Genomic DNA, 20,000 nt, shown 5'->3' with positions numbered 1-20,000 from the left:
TTATGACATCATGATACATGACATAATTTGTGTGTCGTTATGATAGCATGACATCATGATACATGAAAGATCAATCATATCATATCATTTTGGGTCGTTATGATAGCATGGTATCATGACAGATCAATCATATCACATAATTTTGGGTCATTATGATAGCATGACAACATGATACATGACAGATCAATCATATCACATCATTGTGGGTCGTTATGATAGCATGACATCATAATACATGACAGACCAATCATATCACATCATTTGGGTGTCGTTATGACATCATGATACATGACAGACCAATCATATCACATCATTGCGGTGTTGTTATGATTGCATGACATCATGATACATGACAGATCAATCATATCACATAATTTCTTAGGCTAGGTAATCAGCCAAGGTGTGTTCTGTGTTTTGTTGCGTTTATGTTTTTTTCTCTCCCTCTCTGTGTAGTGATTTTGCCTCACATTGCCAGTGCCTCTTTCACCACACGGAATGCCATGTCATCCCTGGCAGCCAATAACCTGCTAGCTGGTCTGAAAGGGGAGCCAATGGAAAAAGAGCTGAAGCTGTAATCCTTACCTGCTGATTCGACATTAGACCACATACCACAGACCACACACTTCAGAGAACTTTGGTTACAGTTAAGAGGCAGAACACACACACACAGAGACAACACCCCTCCACAAAACTTCTGCAGGGTTCAAATTCACGCGCACAGACTCATACTGGACCGGACCAAGGGAGCACTTCTCTGCAATGTTTTTGTGAATAAAGTTTGAGTGTATGCCTCCCTGCCACATAAATGACACCCATGTAAGCCTGACTTTATGCCTGGTTTGAGTATTGCTGATTGTGTAATTTGTTCACGTGTCATTTTTAGGCTGGGTCAGACAGGGTTAAATAACACACCCTTTCTTATAAACCTAAGTAATGGAGAATTCAAATTAGTGTTGCTTTCCACTGCAGGAGCTAGCGGGCCGCTTTAAAGATTTGTTCTTTAGACTGCAAGATCCCTTTCAGGATCGGGGGTTGGGGGGGGGGGGGGGGGGTATCTGCTGGTATCTTCATTCATCAAGTCTGCCACGAAGCAATTCAACCAAGCGTTAATTTTGTAGCAAAATTCAACAACTCAACCTTGGGTTAATCCTACAAATTATCTGGTTTAACAGTCTAATGTTGATGCTGCTTAAGAACGCCACAAGTATAAAAGTACTGCATTGAAGTCCTAAAGGACGAGTGCTTTTCTAATTGATGTGAAATGACAACAAACACATACACTCGACCTACAACTAAACCATGGAAAGGTTCCACCTTTATTTAGGGATATACAGTGATTGCAACAAAACGTTCATTGTTAGTTATCATCATCTTACAAAAGAACAACATAAAAATACATATAGTCTTTTTTTTCTTTTTTACTACAGTATGTTTACATGAATGAGTCGATCCTTCTCTTTTGGCATTTTAAGACCCAGGCTTCAAAAGCAAAGAGTCATAAGGCAGTTTACTCGCTCCGTGTCCACGGTCTTCACTTCAGTTAGTTTCCACATCGCCTCTTAGCTTCACTAACACAGAGCCTTACAGTGCACTTTCAATGCTTCACACACTGAACACAAAGTATGTTTTAACCAGGAACAGGTCCAAAATCACAGCACATGTGTTGGGGACAATACCATTTCAATACAACATATACAGCACCATGGGTTGGCACTCCTGCGGAGTGGAGGTGTAGCACGGGAGGACCTACTGGCTCCGTTTGACCTCATGAGGCATCAGCTGTGATGCTAATGCAGTTCCAGACTCAGCCTCCTTCACTACCTCCAAACAAACACTTACATTAACGTAGTGGAGCAGAACAGACTCAGCCGTCTACCTCCAAACACACACTTACATTAACGTAGTGGATCAGAACAGACTCAGCCTTCTACCTCCAAACACACTTCCATTCACGTAGTGGAGCAGAACAGACTCAGCCTTCTACCTCCAAACACACTTCCATTAACGTAGTGGAGCAGAACAGACTCAGCCGTCTACCTCCAAACACACACTTACATTAAGGTAGTGGAGCACAACAGACCCAGCTGTCTTCACTACCTCAAACACACTTCCATTAACGTAAGTGGAGCAGACGCCGTTTACTGATGTGCTGAAAGCACAACGGAGTGCACAGTATGGGCTGCCTGGACTGAGTAAGTACAGAGCAGTAAGAGAGTACCCGGTGGGGTAAGAGAGACCAAGAACTGGAAAGTAGTTCAGCCGACTAGACTCAACTGGAAGGAGTGTGGTGCAGCCTAGCCTAGCGTGTCTACTAGCAGGTTCTAGCCTGACTATTCCACCAATCATTGACTCCTGTTAGCTCAGCCTTGACCCTTGTGGACAAACAGTCTAGCAGTCAGAATCCTCTGGGTACCATGGCAGCCCTGGACCCATCCCCCCTTCTCTTCCTCTTCCTCCTCCTCCTCCTCCTCCTCCTCCTCCTATACAGGAATGTGCCTGGCTTTTTGGTTGAAAGTGGAAGAACCATTCCTATCAAATACAGCACAGCTCAAGCAGGTCTGACAGACAAATGCACAGATACACACTGAAAATGATCACACAGAACTGTTCTTAAAAACGTTGCACATAGTTTATCAGCTTCTCTTTCACAAAATGCAGATAAAGTTAGGAACACTATGGGTCTTCTTTACATCAGGGTGTGGTAGGTGTTAGTCCTCTTCTCTTTCAGCCGCACATTTTACATACAGAAGTACAGTGAGGGGTTTCAGCAGTCAGGCACTGCACCTCTGATCTCACCCGACACTCTCTCACTCACGCATGCACGCACACACACACTCTCTCACTCACACACACACACACACACACACACACACACACACGCACGCTCACATACACACTACAATATCAACACAATATCTGCACAAACAAAGAAAATACTGGAATTTGGATTTAACTTATCCCGGCAATGAGCTCTGTGCAAATCAGGACAATTGTGACACGAAAAAAATCTGACGGTGGTTCAGTAGAAATATCATGATATGAACAAAGTATTCTAAAATGCTTTTTTCCATTTCAGTACAGAAATGAGTTTATATGAATTTAAAAACAAGCTCATTGGCAGCAAGGAAATAAAATAAAAATAAAAATGGTGAAGGAAGCGCTCATTGACCAGGCAACATCATCACTTCTTCTTCCTTAGTGCTCAACAACAATCATTTGTAAAAGGTGCTTTCAGTTTCAAAGGCATTTATACATGAAAGCTCTCTTCAGGTCACAAATAGAAACTTCATTTACCCTCGAGGAGTCCTTCAGGAAAGTCTTCATCTTCTTCATCGTCACACACACGGGGCCACCTCTGGGATCTCATTTAATAAAGGTGTGTGTTCAAAACAGGACACAGTTGAAACTACCACAGTCACATCATACCAGACCCACCATTATTCTTTTTCAAAGAAGAGAAGAGAGCAGGTTATGTTGTCCAGTGTGTGTGTGTGTGTGAGTGTGAGTGTGAGTGTGAGTGTGAGTGTGAGTGTGAGTGTGAGTGTGAGTGTGAGTGTGAGTGTGAGTGTGAGTGTGAGTGTGAGTGTGAGTGTGAGTGTGTGAGTGTGTAAGTGTGTGTGTGTGTGTGTTGAGGAGAAAGAGTGTGTCTGTGTGTTTAAATATTCTTGTTTATGCGGGGACGTGCTCTTTGGAGAAGTGTGTGTACGTTTCCTTGTTCAGAGCTGCAGTCAACTCTGAAAGTATAAGCGCGTGTGTGTGTGTGTGTGTGTGTGTGTGTAGCTGTATGTTTCCATGTGCTGTGCATCCAGCTGTACTCCACACCACTAGAGGGAGGCCCATTCCCCTCCACTAGAGCAGGGAGTTGGGCATGTTGCTGTTCTGCCAGCGCAGACAGGTGGTCTTGGAGTGCTTGTAGAGGTGGCTGGACTGGCTGAAGCGCTTGCCACACTTGAGGCAGGCGTAGGGCTTCTCTCCCGTGTGAACGCGGATGTGTTTCTTGCAGTCGGTCAGCGTCAGGAAGGTCTTGCAGCAGATCTTGCAGGCGTACTTGCGCGCCCCCTCCACCACCAGAACGTTGTGCTCCGAGAGAGCCTTCTTGCACTTGGACAGGACGTCGGCGGAGGCGCGCGTGAGCTGGGGGCGGCCGGGGAAGTCGGGGAAGCCCCCCTCGAAGCCCCCCGCGCCCACTCCGTTCAGCAGCAAGGCACCCCCGGACGAGGATGCAGACGAGGTGGAGGAGGAGGAGGAGGAGGAAGGGTCCTGATGCTGAGCCCCCCCCAGGGCCATTTTGGGGGCGATGCGGCGGTAGCCTGGGAAACCCACCGTTCCCGAAGCGACGTTGTGCGCTCTGGGAGGTCGGGAGAGCGAGTGGAGGCCCAGACTCGAGCGCTGGAAGTCCAGACTGAGCATGTCTGACCCGGGGCCTCCCGGCCGCAGGAACAGGGAGTCGGCCTGGGCCTCCCCGAAGCTCTGCGCCTCCCCCTGGAGGAGGTGCGGGGAGGAGAGGAGGAGAGAGGAGGAGGAGGGAGAGGAGTTGAGCCCGTCGCTGCTTCCCAGCAGAAATCGGCCCTCGTTAGTGGAGCTAGCCCCGGTGCCCATGACATCGTCCCCGAAGCTCCTCCCACTCAGGAAGCTGGAGATGCGGAACCCTGGCGATCCGTGCTCCAGGCCGTCGCTCCCGTGAACGTCCCCCGCTCTCTCCCTCTCCCGCTCGCGCTGCAGCCGCTCCGTGTTGTAACTGCGCTCGCTCCCGATGGGGCTTAGCTCACTCTTCTCCAAACAGGGCTCTGATTGGTCGGCGCCCTCCAGCGGCGAGGTCCCGTCGTGAGGCTCGGGTGAGCTCAGGGGCTCGCTCTTCACCATCACCACGTGCATCTTCTCGTCCTCCCCTTCCTTCCCCTGCCCCTCTCCGTCGGGATCCATGTACTCCTCTTTCCCCAGGGGCTCCGCCCCTCCGCTGCCCCTGCCCCCGTCCGACTGGCTGGGCATCTGGGCGTCCTCCTGGGCCACAGACCTGCTGCGGCCGTAGTCCGTGCCACCACCGCTGGCGCTGGCGTCCATGGCGGCTCCTCCCGCGGCGATGTCCGGTTTGGAGTCCTCCCCCAGCTTGTTGTGGGAGTCAGGAGAGAGGAGCCCTGACTCCCCCGCGGAGGAGGCGCCTCCCTCCGCCGTCCCGCACAGCATCCCCTCGGACGCGGAAACCGTGGGGATGCGGAGGCGCTGTCTGGCCCGTTCGGCTTCGGAGCCCGTCACCGACAGGTTGGGTTTCCGCTTGTGGAGACGGCGGGCGGGGAAGGGCACTCGCTGCTCCACCACCACCCCGCCCTCTCGTCCCTCCTCCACCAATCCGCCGCTGAGGGCGGAGCTGACCAGGCTGAGGCCCAGCTGCTGCAGCAGGAAGGAGCGCTGGAGGCTGGAGCTGGGCTGGCTGGCGCCCCCTGGAGGGGCCTCTGCGTGGTGCAGCTGGTGCTGGGGCGCCCGGTTGGGCGAGAGCGGCAGAGTGCGCGTGGTCAGGTAGTGCTTGCAGGCCTTCACAACGGCGTTGAGGTGCAGGTGCGAGGCGGCCAGCAGCACGTCCATGACGTTACTCTCCCCCAACATGAGCGTGGACGTGTACATCATGTCGATGAGCGCGGAGAAGGCCTCCGCCGTCACCACCTCCGAGTCCAGCTGGATCATGCTCATGCTGGCGTCGGTCTCGGCCACGGTGAAGAGGGCACGGAAATGTGTGCTGCAGGCTGCCAGGACAGATTTGTGGGCTTTGAAGTGGCGGCTTCCCACCACGATGGCGCAGTCGCATAGCTGCCCGTGCAAACGCTGGTAGTTCAGCTGCTGGAAGACCTGGTCAAAGTGCCCTGGAAAGTCCATCACCTGAGGGGAAAGAAAAAGAAGGAACAGCTCTTATGTCTAGATTGCTGCTGAATGCCTTGGTTCATCCGGCTTATCAACGTCTGCAGACAGAACATTTTCTTCACTTTTCTTACCCCACTTTATTCCAGTTATGGGACCATGAGCTTGCCTATCTGCAATAACACTACTGAGATGATGATGCCGTTACTTCATTACAAAAAGGTGACGGTGAAATCGTATATTATTATCCTCTATCATGAGATCGTGAAATGTTACGATGCATTACAGTATTTCACGTTATTCGAAGCTTTCTTCAAACCTTCCACAATTAAACTATTACGAATAGGACCATGTCTGTTGGTGTATCAAATGCGTTTGGTCCAATTTTGTAAGAGAGCTTGCAAATTGTATTCGCTAGCTAAATTACCTAGCAACAATACAGCCATACAAGACGTAGGGCGACAGAGTGCACCTTACTAGCAAGTAAAACAACTCAGCTTTGACACTAGTAGCTAACTGAGCTAGCTATAGCGAGCATTTACAACCTTACAATATCCCTGGTATTTGAAATTCTGCTCAGTCGCCACGACTTACCTTAGTTGGTAATGGAAAATACAGAAACAGTGGTGCTCACCTAACCATCCAGCGTTTTCACACTCTTTTGGACGTGCGGATACCTATTCCTAGCAATACCTAGCAGGCTAGAACGCTAGCTAATGTCTGCAACACTCTGTGGTTGGGACAGCTTTGTTCATTTTCGGAAATGACTGTCAGAGACACTGCCTGTTGATTATGGTAATTAACGTGATGCTACTATTCATTGTTTTACTGTACATAAAACATAATTAGCAGCTGTAGCTAGCTTGGAAATGCTCAAGTCGCGGAGAACAACGAGGTACCAGTAGGAGTATCGATATATAAGCGCAGCTAGACAACGTTATTCTATGTCCTCGCACAGCATCTGTCTAGGTTACGGCCACACGTTGGTGAAATGACGGCGCCTGAATCATGAATCTAGTCTGCGCAAAGTCTCCTACGACGAATACGCAACTTTCAGTTTTCTTGTAACATGCTTTCTTGATATGGAAATAGTTTTTTAACGCATGTCTTCAAATCTAACATATCATATGTTCGCCCTGTAAAAAGGAAATCATCTCAAGCGGTCACCAGGACCAACTAAATCTAGTATTTTCTCCAGTTTTAGTCGTGCACGTATACGTTATTATCGTCATCCCAGAATACAATACACAGTTAAGAAGAAACACAATAGTCTATCCAAGATTGTAGCCTTACCCCAAAAAAGAAGCCACTGCCAACTAAATTGTTAAGGTGGGGTTATTAACTTGTAATAATCTGCATATATTGATTCACTTGTTAAATCCCCATTTTCAATCACCTTTTGTGCTGTCATGTGTTTTGTGTGACCATTTTTGTTGTGACAGATAGTAGTGTAGAATAGGTGAGACAGTGGAATCTAAAACACAGGTTCCATCGTTACACTCCGGGCCTCAAGGTGTCGCAATAATTTGGTTTCTCATCCACTCTTTCCTGACGTTTCAATAATAACAATGGCGGCCGCCAGATGCACTTGGAAGTGCTGTGACGAGGAAAAAGAAGGCGACAATGTTGTTGTCGGTAAGTAAAATGTCTTTACTTATAGGACACCGTCGCGTGGTGCTCAAAGTTTTTAAGCGATTCTATTGTGGGATTTAATCTGGGAACGACTTTTAGGGGTGTGTTGTGTGTATTGATACCCACGTGGTTAGCAGTAACCCATCGCTAAGCATCGTTCAAGCAGTTATTTCCCAGAGTCAGTGAAGTGGACTACTTTATCTCTGTTTAACTCGTCAATATTTCGATGTTGTCTACAGTACAGTTCTCAAATGGTGACGTGAAGAGTACAGATCAATTGGATTTCAAATATTACAAGAATGTCCTTACAAGCAACCCAAGAAAAAGGAGTCGGCGTATCCTGGTAAACTTTTGCGTTCTGATTATATTATGTACTTATGATAAGTTCCATGACTTTTCATTTCATTGACAAGTTTTCCTAGACATAACACAGTGTCAGAGAGCTGCTAGCTGGCGAAGGCCGGATCTGTTCCAAAGACATGTTTACAAAAGTCATAATGGAAGCAAATGTGCTGGTTCCACAGGTGGCGGATTCGGACAGGCTGTCATACGTAGGAAACAACTTCGGCACAGGGTCCTTGAAATGCAACAGCATGTGCAAGTACGAAACTATCTTAGGCAACATTTATTTTATGTACACCTAAAGAAAGATTGATCTCTACAACCCCGTTACTGGTTGTCTGGTGTGCAGGTACTATGTGGGAGTCCTGGATAAGTCAACCATGAAGATGGAGGTACACAATGCTCAACTGTTCAACATGCAGCCTATCATCCCAGGTGTGTGTGCTGTGTAGGCCTCAGTCTCTCATGTAAACTATGCTGATGATCATCATCTTATGTGTATTCGTGTTCTATGTTTTGAATAAACTACTGGATGCCTACATTTCACTTAGGATCCGTAAGGTATCTCTATCTATCTATCTACCTATCTATCTATCTATCTATTGATCTATCTATCGATCGATATGTCTATCTACACCACATATATATCGGTTTTGTGTGTGTTCCTTTGTATTCTCTAACCAGGTTTTCAGTCAGAGAAATATGTGACAAGTGTCTGACTAATAAGAAGTCAAATGGCTCTTTGTTTGCTGTGTGCCATAGGGGAGGCCTTGCCAGCGGAGGATACTGACACCAAGAAGTCTTACAGACATAAGGTAGGGTGCCAGTGTTCCATTAATGTATTCTTTGAGAGAGCGACTGAATACTGAAACAGTGTTATGGTGTCAGTTTAGTGACAAAACTCACACGCGCAATAAACGTCTATTCGATTGCCTGTGTACCATTCCAGTATTCTTTGAGAGAGCGACTGAATACTGAAACTGTTATATAGTAGACTCTATACTGATATATAACTAATAATGATAGGACATGAGACTGGGGTTGAAATACCGTGCACTGTATATTACTGTATGTTTCAACAGACATATATACCCAGCATTCAATGTGGGATAACAAGTATGACATTACGGATGGCCTGAGGGAACAAACACAATTGAATAACAATACAAAACAGAAACTGTGTGGAGTTGTCCTGACCTAAAGCAACTCCCCTCTCTCTCCTCCTCTCCTCTCCATCCCTCCTTTTATCTCTCTCCATCTCTCTTCCTCTCCTCTCCTCTCTCCTAACCTTTTGTCACCCTCTCCTAACCCACTGATCCTTTATAATAATCTTTTCTGGATGTCTAGGTGGATTCTTTGATTGAGGCGTTTGGAACAAACAAACAGAAGCGTGCTCTGAGCTCCCGGCGGAACAACCTGGTGGGCGAGGACTCCCTGCAGCAGGCGGTGGCTCAGGCGGCCAGCAACATCATCGAGCAGAAGGGCATAGAAGGTGAGGCACGGGTTTCCTTCAATCGACTTACATCTTCTGTGTTGTAGAATCAAGTCTCCTCTCACATTGTTTTAAGGTTTTGGTAAGACTTGAATGCCTTCTTGGTCTGTAGTCTTCAAAGCGCTGTGGAGGAATGTGCATATTCATGTCTGTGTCTGTGGAGGAATGTGCATCTTCATGTCTGTCTTCTCTGTGTCAGTGCTGCAACAGGAATGTGCATATTCATGTCTGTCCTCTCTGTGTGTCTGTGGAGGATTGTGCATCTTCATGTCTGTCTTCTCTGTGTCAGTGCTGCAACAGGAATGTGCATATTCATGTCTGTCCCCTGTGTGTCTGTGGAGGAATGTGCATATTCATGTCTGTCCTCTGTGTGTCAGTGCTGCAACAGGAATGTGCATATTCATGTCTGTCCTCTGTGTCTGTGGAGGAATGTGCATATTCATGTCTGTGTCTGTGGAGGAATGTGCATATTCATGTCTGTCTTCTCTGTGTCAGTGCTGCAACAGGAATGTACATATTCATGTCTGTCCTCTGTGTGTCTGTGTCAGTGCTGCATATTCATGTCTGTCTTCTCTGTGTCAGTGCTGCAACAGGAATGTGCATATTCATGTCTGTCTTCTCTGTGTCAGTGCTGCAACAGGAGGTGGCGGACTCGGAGGCCGTGACGGACACAGCGCTGTACATGCCTGTGTGTAACCCGGAGGCAGACACAGAGGAGGGGGTTTATCCATTTAATGAGCGTATCCTTTCATGTTCCAGTCTATCAACTCAGTCAATCCTTCAACTGCATAGGGGCCTACTCTTCAACTGTTTACACATAGTATAAACATTCATATTATTGTGGTTGTTGTTGTTGTTGTTGTTGTATACATTCATTCTTATATCAGCACAAAGGGCCTACTGTTCAACTGTTTCTTCTGTAAGTGGAAGGTTTTATAAAGTTGTCATTTTTTTTTCATAAAATAGTTCCAACTACATGTACTATATTACCTTTCCTACTTAGATCATCAATGATCAACTTCATGTACTATATTACCTTTTCCTACTTGGATCATCAATGTTCCAACTACATGTACTATATTACCTTTCCTACTTAGATCATCAATATGTGACTTGTGTACTTCTATAAGAGATATAGATGTTAGTTTGTCATGGGACGTGTGCACATGTGTATATTTGTGCTGATTATAAGAATGTATACAACAACAACAACAACAACAATAATAATAATAATGTATATATTATATTTAGATGCTTTTTAATCGCCGTTGTTCCCTTAACTACACTCAGTGCTTTCTGATGTAGAATATGCTGCTCTGGAGTCCGTTGGAAAGAAGATGTCTGAGCTCACATCAGGGGAGCTGCTTATCATGAAGGAGAAAGGCTGGTATGAAGCAGGCACACATGCACAGCACCTTAATAAACATGCATTGTATATACTGTACGTGTACAGCGCTGTCAAAGGACCTGAACATGTTTAATGCTTATCCAGGTGTTTGGAAGCAAAGGTGATTGATTTGTGTTTGCTTTCTCAGACATAAGCATGTATTGCCATAAGATCATTTCATGTATGGTTATGCAGTAGACAGAGTGTGTGGGGTCCTTCTTTCCCTGCTAACTCTGTGTTGGTATCAATGGGCCTCATTCTCGACAGCAGTTGGGAAGACTTTCCGAAGGAACTCCACTTCGGAAACATTTATGAAAACATTTGCATTCTCGTTATTTTTTTCTTCTGTGCTTTCTTCTGAACTTCAGACAACTTTCAGAACTCGAAATAGCAGTCGTAAATCTACCGGAATCTTCTCAAATGGGATTCCACGGGCCATCTTGTGGTTATTTGAGGAATCGCGTTGAGGAATGACATTTGAAAAAACTCCGTATTACAGTAAAAGGGTTAACGGGCGAATTTGTGAGAACCCGTTGGTGATTGCGTTCACGTCAACTCTACAGACATCCTCGGATTAAAATAATTATGATAATAATAAATACGATAATATTTGTATCATTAACAATTACGTTTCACATTTATAGTCATAATTATACGAGGTAGTGTTTATTGTTACACTAGGTCTATATGGCTCGTAGCTTGACTGTTCTCTCCCTTGTACGTCACTTTGGACAAAGGCCGCGTCTGCTAAGAGACTGATTGTGAATGACATGAACACTGCATATGTAAGTGAATAAATAAATAAACACTAAGCTCATTCTCTAAGAACTGAGGCATGAATTTATTGCAATTTATACTACTACTGGTGGCCAGTCTTCACCCCTATGGTGGCCATTTCGAACGACAGGACGGACTACAATTTATACTCGTACTTGGGACCGGTTTTCACACCTATGGTGCCTATTTTTCGATAAAAAAAAAGTGACTACTTAAATGTGTTTTACGGACTTCGGACGTTCAACGTTATACAATATCTCCACCTTATTAATGAACACCTGTTACGAGGTGGATTCGGAAGATTGCGACAGCACACGTTTCTAAAATTGCGTCTCCTAATAAGGAGCTGGCAGGGCGTGTATGTATGCAAATCCACTTTCACGAGAACGCGCATCAATCTAAGAAGCTAATCGGAAGGAACCCAGCTGAGAAGACTTCGGCTGCTTATGAACACATTTTCAAGCGTGCGGGAATGCAGCGGAAGCGTTTCTCTTACGTTGTTTTTGCGAAGTCGTGTAAGAAACATTTCTGAAGAATTACAGAAAAAGGTCGAGAATGAGGCCCAATGTTTGTACGCTCAGCGTGTGTGTGTGTTTGTTTCAGTCCCCATACAGTGATGCGGATTTTGGAGACATTGCCAGAGGATCCTGAGGCTCGTGACAGACAGGCGAGATGTCTGTGGTACCTCTCCCTGCTCCTGAAAATATCACAGCAGAGAGTCATCTCCCGCAAATGTACGGATATATGCCTTCCTGCGTGAATATTCTTTTATTTTACATTTTTTTAAGGAAACCGTCAAATGTGTTTTTGCCTAGTATTGGAAAGAAAATGTGTGTTTATTTGTGCATGAGGATTTTCACATTCGTGTTTCAGTTGGTTCTGAGGAGGACTGTCCAAAGATCATCTTGAATAAAGTGATGAAGACCTTTTCAGTGGAAAGCTTCAATCACGGCAGGTGCGTGGTTATCGCCTATTATTATACGGCTCTTCAGAATGTTCCAAAAAGTACCTTTGATTTGAATGGGCCATCCCAACGTTAGCCAGGGAATATTGCCTGATATTCACCGCTGTGAAAAGATATTCACCACTGTCATTGGCAACGGGTTTTGTGCTTCTAATTTGCATCTTCCATATCATTCCGCAAGAAGTCCGGTCATTTAACTCATGGTAATTTGAAGTTAGAAAGTAATGGGTTGCTACGCAACACCTGAAACTTCAAAGTTCTATTTGCTTGAAGAACTATTCGGTAATTATCCAAAAATAAATCCCTTCAGGACGAAACAACACCCCTCCGCTGCGCGTCGGGGTGCTGTTCGCCCCGTCGAGATTTATTTTTGGATAATGACCTCCGGACAATACATTATCCCTTACTAAGCACAGACTGTGCAATACTCAGTCATGATAGTTACATTGTCATTTAACCATCTGGATTATTTAATGGCCCATTTTCAGATTTGATTGATTGTTCTTCTAAGGATTACTGTGCACCCTTAACAGTGCTGTAAGCCAGGCTTCTCTACCAAGCTGTCTTTACATTCTGATGGGTGTCATTATTTTTATTGATGTGTCTGGGTCTCTCCTGGGCAATGCTTACATTACACTTTACACTTAATCCATTTACCATATGCTCCTATGGAAAGAACTCCACAGTGTGTGTGTGTGTGTGTGTGTGTGTATATATATATATAATCATTATAACATATATCAGCATGTATCATTATGTGTGCTCCCTAGGTAAGAACCATGCGATACCAATTAACATCATATAAGAGGCTGTAAAAAAATAAGTTGAGCTGAAGAAACTTTCCATATGGCGCCTAAGGGCTCAGATACACATACACGTCTTTTTTCAGGCAGAAACGCTTCAGTAACGCCTTGGTAAAGTGCGGCGGCCAAAACAGAAGCGGTGCGCTTCCCTGTCTTGCGCTGGAAAGTTGAGAATAGTTCAACTTTTAAGCGCACCTAAAAAACGCTTCAAAGACGCAACGCGTGGTGGAGAAGGGGCGTGCGCTTTAAACGCGCCGTACCATAGGAATCAATGCATTTGCTCGCGTCCCGTTTTTACAAAAACGCGTATGTGTATCTGAGCCCTAACTCTGCGTGTACACGGCCCGTTGAAGAGAGGGAGTGGGCCGCCACGTCTGGTAGATGTTGGGTAGAACTGGAAACACCACTAGTGTCACGTGGATTAGATGTCTTTTGGGTCATGTTTGTGACTTCTGACGGGTTCAGTTTTCCCTTTGTGTTGGTTTGTCTTAGGGTCAAAAACGTTGTGTCTTCCTCCATGCAAGTGAAGCTGGCCTCCTACTGTCTGGCTCTGCTGCTGCACATGAACCACCAGACTGCCAACCTCACACGACTGCATCAGGACCTGGGCGTGTACGACAGCAGGTGGGTACTATAGAAAGCCCTCTCTGCATGACCACACTCATTTACTCACACACAGATTTCACTGACACGATGGACAGCACTGGATTGCATGACCACACTCTCTCACAGATCTCACTGACTAAAGACACTACTGGCTTGCATGACCACACTCTCACTCACACACACACACACACACACACACACACACAGACACACAAACAGATTTCACTGACTCAATACCAGGCCTGTTGTGTAGTATGACGAGCTGCATTTTGTTTAAATTTTGTGCAAAGTTCACAAGCCCTTTTTTTTCCCCCCCATCTGCATGTGCCTGTCATTCTTGTAGGATGGTGGAGGTGGCTAAGTCCATGGGGCTGAAGTTGACTAAAATGCCCGCAGAAGGTGAGGACCAGGCTGGGAACGATGAACACAAATTCGCCACCCTGAAGCTTCCTCTCATGAAGTACGAACGATTTTCAGGGCAGAGGAAACGCAAGAAACTCCGATAACCGCTTTCAATGTCAAAGCTGCTCGAAGGAAACGGGACCGTAAAGGCGTGAATGGAACAGTCATGCAACACTCATGTATCCGTTTGTTTTGGAATCGGATGCCACTAACAGTTTGCTTGTTCACCTGCAAATTAAAAAAATAAATGTTGGCTTGTGAAAATGTCAAACACGTACCGCTGTGTTTATCGCTACCTTGTGAGGGATTAATCTGTCTATTGCATTGCCTATAAAAGGACCAATTTAACACCTACACTAAAACAATCTGTCTTTCTTTGACTGCATTTTGTTGAAAAGTGAGCACTCCATAGCTTGCTGAGGACAAACAAGTGCATTGCGATTGCGAACTTCATACGTATCATTTTTAATTAAACAAAACGAGAGAGGCACATTTGTAAACAGGGTTTGTGGGTCGTGGTTTAGCTGAGGCAAATACTAAGACAGTGGTGTCAGTTTCACTAAAGGAACCACAGGAGTACATTCGGCAGACAGGAATTTCAGTAATGTCAAAAAAAGAAACGTTTGCCCAGTAACGGGCCATATCCCCACCCCCCCACACCAGACACATTGTTCGAATTAAATTGCTGGTATGGAATGTGAGAATTGACACTTGATATTGATATGAGAAACATTGTAGAACACTAAGTTGACTCGTGCTGGTTTCCATCCTTTAGCTTCATGGGCTCAGTGTGGTTGGAGAATAGCCCAGTCAGTTAGGTGATTCTTTAGCTTCATGGGCTCAGTGTGGTTTGAGAATAGCCCAGTCAGTCAGGTGATCCTTTAGCTTCATGGGCTCAGTGTGGTTGGAGAACAGCCCAGTCAGTCAGGTGATCCTTTAGCTTCATGGGCTCAGTGTGGTTTGAGAACAGCCCAGTCAGTCAGGTGATCCTATAGCTTCATGGGCTCAGTGTGGTTTGAGAATAGCCCAGTCAATCAGGTGTTGCCATGGCAGAAGCAGGTGGGCGTGGCGTGGTTCAATTGGCCCTGCTGCCAGCTAAGTGCAGATGGGTGCTGATGCCATGGGGAAAGCAGTCCCTTGACACACACACACACACACACACTCGCCTCTGCTGTTTACCTTCTCAAGGCCTCAGCAGGGAAGCAACCGCCACCCTGTTTGTGCTTTTATTCTCTCTGACCCCCATCATTCCCTCTTGCCTCGGAGTTCTTCATGTGCTTTGGGACACGGCTCACTGCTGGTGGGTGCCGAAGGAGTGATGATGTCGTCTGTGGTAAAGGCATTGATAGGGTTCTTGACACTTGGGGTACGATCGCCAGCAGCCATTCCTGTGCTCATAGACTCATAGATCACTGGGCCTATTTTGCTTAATCAAAACGTGGCTCAGTCATCACGCTGTGGCGTCGGACCACAGCTGTTCACAGCTTTATCACTCAAAAAAGGTGAACTCTACAACAGTCTGTCAAATGTACGCTCAGTAAGTCTCTTTCAATGGGCCAAACCAGTCCTGGAGTGCATATTTGGGCCCTTCAGTGTCGAGGTGACATGTGTAGTCACAAAGAATCTTCACAGGTTACCCTCAAAGAACTGTGCAGAAGATGCTGCCGTTGTTATGGCAACCGCTCTCCACTGAGGCTGTTATTCTTGTCGTAACGGCAATGGCAAGATTTGTGGGATGGGCAGAGGAGCTGGAACCAGAAGGGTCGTTGCCATGGGGACGTGGGGGGGGGTTCTCCAGGGCCCAGTGGGGGTCAGGGCAGCCAGATCTAGTAAACAAAGGGACATTACAGGCTGGTTATTTCTGGAAACGAGATCAGACTGCTTAGTACAGTAATGTCTATGAAGACAGTCAGAAATTAGATCAGTCTGCTTAGTGCATAACGCCTATGAAGGCTGACTGATATCTGTCTGCTTACTACAGTAACGTCTATGAAGGCTGATATCTGTCTGCTTACAACAGTAACGCCTATGAAGGCTGATATCTGTCTGCTTACTACAGTAACGTCTATGAAGGCTGATATCTGTCTGCTTAGTACAGTAATGTCTATGAAGGCTGATATCTGTCTGCTTACTACAGTAATGTCTATGAAGGCTGATATCTGTCTGCTTACGACAGTAACGTCTATGAAGGCTGATATCTGTCTGCTTAGTACAGTAATGTCTATGAAGGCTGATATCTGTCTGCTTAGTACAGTAATGTCTATGAAGGCTGATATCTGTCTGCTTAGTACAGTAATGTCTATGAAGGCTGATATCTGTCTGCTTAGTACAGTAATGTCTATGAAGGCTGATATCTGTCTGCTTAGTACAGTAATGTCTATGAAGGCTGATATCTGTCTGCTTACGACAGTAACGTCTATGAAGGCAGTCAGAAATTAGATCAGTCTGCTGCTTAGTACATAACGCCTATGAAGAAAGTCAGAACTGTGAGTCATATTCTGGACTCTGTGAGTGTGTGTGTGTGTGTGTGTGTGTGTGTGTGTGTGCGTGCCTGTGGAGCAGTGGTGGAGAGACTGTGTGTGTGTGTGTGTGTGTGTGTGTGTGTGTGTGTGTGTGTGTGTGTGTGTGTGTGTGTGTGTGTGTGTGTGTGTGTGCCTGTGGAGCCGTGGTGGAGAGACTGACCCGGGCAGTGAGGGGCTGAGCAGGGTGTTGTTGAGCAGCACACACTCCTGGTTCTGAGGGTCCAGCTGGATCTGGGGGGTGGGACTGGATGAGTGGCCCTGGAAGACCAGGTTGTCCTGGACCAGTCCACGCACCTGCTCCTCGATGCAGATGCCACAGCCCTGGCCCGCCTGAACACGGTTCCTCAGCACCTAGACCGCATACACACACACACACACACACACACACACACACACAGCATGCAAAGCAGTAGAATGACAAACACATCATTTACAGAAGCGCAAAAAAACAAAAAACAAACACTAAACACCCACGGCTCTCAGGCCAGAGAGTGTTTGTGTGTGAGTGAGTGTGTGTGTGTGTGTGTGTGTGTGTGTACGCACGCTGCCCAGGTAAATATATCACCAATTAAATAACCGGCTGTTGTAATGAGTCATGTTCTCTGCCTTTACTAACCTTCACGTCTGCGTTGTCTGTTGCTCGGATACCACTACGGCGGTTTCCCACAATGTCGTTCTCTACAACCAGTCCGTCGCCGCAGTAACTGACGCCGTGGCCACCGTTGGCGTAGACACCGTTACCGCGGAGCTCCACACGGCATTCCTTCGCCACGGTAACTCCGGCGTGGGCATTCCCGCGGATGCAGTTGCCAACCAGGCGGGTGAGCTGGGTGCTCTGCAGAACGGCCACGCCCACGCCTCTGTTCTCGCCCACCATGTTGCCCACGATGTTAACGCTCTCACAGCTCCTCACGTACACTCCCTCTGCTGCAGGAACACACACACACACACACACACACACCACACACACACACACACAGACACACACACATAGACACACACACACATAGACACAGACACACACACACACACACACACACACAGGGGTCAGCATCTGCGTGTGTTCTGAGTTTTAATAACAGAGTTTCCCTATAATACACAAATGATGATCAATGACCTCCGTTGTGACTCATGCAGTTGCTCTCTACCAGGGCCACACTGATTGGTCGCCGGGCAGAGAAGCGCTCGTCCTCGCTGTCGAGGTCATTCTCCCACGCTGACAGCTCTCCTTCCTCATTCAAATTCTCCCCTCCGACTCCTCTCTCTCCATCCCTCTCTACCCCCCTCTCCACTCCTCCCTCTCTCCCAGCTCCAGGCTCTGGGTCCTTCCGGCAGAAGAGAGCTAGCCCGTACATGCGGTTATGGGTAATGTAGTTCCCAAGCAGCTGAGGCAAGCTGGAGGACATCACCCACACACCACAGCCATTGTTACCTAGAGGGGCAAAAAAGAGGTTGCTGATCAGTGATCAGTAAGACATACGTATATTAAAAGCTTAATGGCTACATGTCTAACCAACACTACTGGACAGATTTGTGGTCAATATTAACGTAGAAAAAAAAGCTATTATCTGAATAGTCTAACAGGAAGTCCTACGGCAGAGAGCGCACAGGAAATGCTACCATAGATAGTCCAACAGGAAGTCCTACGGCAGAGGGCGCACAGGAAATGCTACCATAGATAGTCCAACAGGAAGTCCTACGGCAGAGAGCGCACAGGAAATGCTACCATAGATAGTCCAACAGGAAGTCCTACGGCAGAGAGCGCACAGGAAATGCTCACCATAGATGTGGTTCCCTTCAATGAGGCCTCTGCCCCTCTCCCCCACCACCACCCCATCAGAGTAGCCGTGACAGATGAAGTTATTCCTCAAGATGGGGTCCCCCCCACGCCGGATATCTGCACCCCCCCACTGGTTCTCACGGATCACATTGTCTACCAACACAACCAAGATGGAAGCACAAATTAGGCTGGAGAGAAGGGGCGAAAATATACCTTAAAGATATATAATATAATATATATTTAAACACACTGGCTGGGGAGAAGGGTGAAAATATACATCTTTAAACACACAGTGGTATAGTGAAGAGAGGCAACAGCAAAAAAAACAAAAACATACCAGTGATAAGACCCCGGCCATTTTCATTCACGGCAATGCCTGCTGCTTGCCCTTGGAAGATGTGGTTTCCACTGCACCACAAACACACGTCATTACATCATTATCAACACTATGACATATTAATCAAGTACCACGTAGAAACATATTTTTAACACACCACTATTCCTGGAACTGCTATAACATCATGTTCAGAGTATTCCATTCATAAATAACGCTATACCTGACCACAGGATTCCCATTAAACAGTATGTACACGCCGGCCTCCTTGTTGCCATAGATCTGGTTGCTACGGATAGAGCCTTTGCCATTTCCCAGGACAACAATCCCAGAGCGTAGACCGCTGTGTATTCTATTGCACTGGGGAGACACAGAGCAAGAAAAGAGTGATAAGAGTGGACAGACAACATCTGTTGTTACTCTTCAGACATGATCAGTTTGAATTCAAAATAGCGTGACTCTTTGGCGAATTCTCAACTGCAGCCATCGTAGAGTCAACAGGCTCCCGTATGCTTATAAAGGGAGTCTGGCCTACATTCCTGAGGGGGATAGCAGTTCACACTGCCATGGTGACTACATAGCTCTCTTCAATAGCGCCGTGATGTTAAACAGCTGCTCATAGTCCCCTACCTGAAACTTCAGAGGGTCGCATTCCAGTTTACAGTAAACCATGTCACCATGTTAGGGATGTATTATTAATGGTGGTGGCGAGACAGGCTCAAGTCTGTGGTGTTGTTAAAAGGACATACAACTTCAAGAGGATCACAGATGCAAAGCGCCTAGAGACAATTGTTTTGTTATGGCGCTATATAAATAAAATTGAATTGAATTGAATTGAATTGAATTGGCAAGTATGAACTAAATACCAGAATGATGGGGTTGGCTCCTTTGCGGATGTCGAGGCCAGCTTCTGCGTTTGAGTGGATGTTGTTCTCAGCTATGAGGCCCTGAGCAGAGAGGCGGAGGAACACTCCCGAGGCCCTACACCCACTCACCTCATTACCCAACATTACCATCTGAGGGAGAGAGAGAGGGAGGGACAGAGAGAGGGAGGGAGGGAGAGAGGGAGGGAGAGAGAGAGAGAGAGAGAGAGAGAGAGAAGGAGGGAG

The 20,000-nt window shown here is 46.5% G+C and overlaps 4 protein-coding genes across 5 annotated transcripts in view; 2 read left to right on the top strand and 2 right to left on the bottom strand.

Moving 5' to 3' along the window:
- grhprb (glyoxylate reductase/hydroxypyruvate reductase b) overlaps window positions 1-575 on the top strand; it is a gene marked incomplete at both ends in the record, with an annotated part of 5,992 nt that extends 5,417 nt beyond the window's left edge. The window contains one exon of the mRNA XM_080859527.1: window positions 454-575. Within this exon, the coding sequence (XP_080715653.1) occupies window positions 454-575 (122 nt within the window). The remainder of the gene's footprint in view (window positions 1-453) is intronic.
- A 2,348-nt stretch (window positions 576-2,923) lies between these two features.
- zbtb5 (zinc finger and BTB domain containing 5) lies at window positions 2,924-6,715 on the bottom strand. The gene is made up of 2 exons (XM_080859262.1): window positions 6,445-6,715; window positions 2,924-5,871 (listed from the first exon to the last, which is right to left on the bottom strand). The coding sequence occupies exon 2, from the start codon at window positions 5,866-5,868 to the stop codon at window positions 3,850-3,852; it is 2,019 nt and encodes a 672-aa protein (XP_080715388.1). The 5' UTR covers window positions 5,869-5,871; window positions 6,445-6,715; the 3' UTR covers window positions 2,924-3,849.
- A 701-nt stretch (window positions 6,716-7,416) lies between these two features.
- On the top strand, window positions 7,417-14,595 carry polr1e (RNA polymerase I subunit E). Of its 2 annotated transcripts, none has more exons than XM_080858847.1 (12): window positions 7,417-7,485; window positions 7,722-7,825; window positions 8,007-8,083; window positions 8,174-8,259; window positions 8,587-8,639; window positions 9,172-9,316; window positions 9,946-10,056; window positions 10,607-10,703; window positions 12,084-12,214; window positions 12,354-12,435; window positions 13,740-13,871; window positions 14,197-14,595. In XM_080858847.1, the coding sequence occupies exons 1-12, from the start codon at window positions 7,419-7,421 to the stop codon at window positions 14,357-14,359; spliced, it is 1,248 nt and encodes a 415-aa protein (XP_080714973.1). In that variant the 5' UTR covers window positions 7,417-7,418; the 3' UTR covers window positions 14,360-14,595. The 2 variants fall into 2 exon arrangements, with proteins under 2 accessions (XP_080714973.1, XP_080714974.1); XM_080858848.1 differs by having other exon boundaries at window positions 7,428-7,485; window positions 7,727-7,825.
- Window positions 14,596-15,894: 1,299 nt separating this feature from the next.
- fbxo10 (F-box protein 10) overlaps window positions 15,895-20,000 on the bottom strand; it is a gene marked incomplete at its 3' end in the record, with an annotated part of 7,378 nt that continues 3,272 nt past the window's right edge. The window contains exons 4-11 of the mRNA XM_080859128.1: window positions 19,758-19,907; window positions 19,115-19,251; window positions 18,895-18,965; window positions 18,558-18,710; window positions 17,895-18,209; window positions 17,394-17,704; window positions 16,938-17,128; window positions 15,895-16,081 (exon numbers count right to left, since the gene is read on the bottom strand). Coding sequence (XP_080715254.1) covers window positions 15,895-16,081; window positions 16,938-17,128; window positions 17,394-17,704; window positions 17,895-18,209; window positions 18,558-18,710; window positions 18,895-18,965; window positions 19,115-19,251; window positions 19,758-19,907 — 1,515 coding nt within the window. The remainder of the gene's footprint in view (window positions 16,082-16,937; window positions 17,129-17,393; window positions 17,705-17,894; window positions 18,210-18,557; window positions 18,711-18,894; window positions 18,966-19,114; window positions 19,252-19,757; window positions 19,908-20,000) is intronic.

The sequence above is a fragment of the Sprattus sprattus genome (genome assembly GCF_963457725.1).
Source record: "Sprattus sprattus genome assembly, chromosome: 20".
Lineage (NCBI taxonomy): Eukaryota > Metazoa > Chordata > Actinopteri > Clupeiformes > Clupeidae > Sprattus > Sprattus sprattus.
The sequence above is the reverse complement of the archived record's forward strand: the minus strand, read 5'-3'. Positions and strand labels throughout refer to the sequence as shown.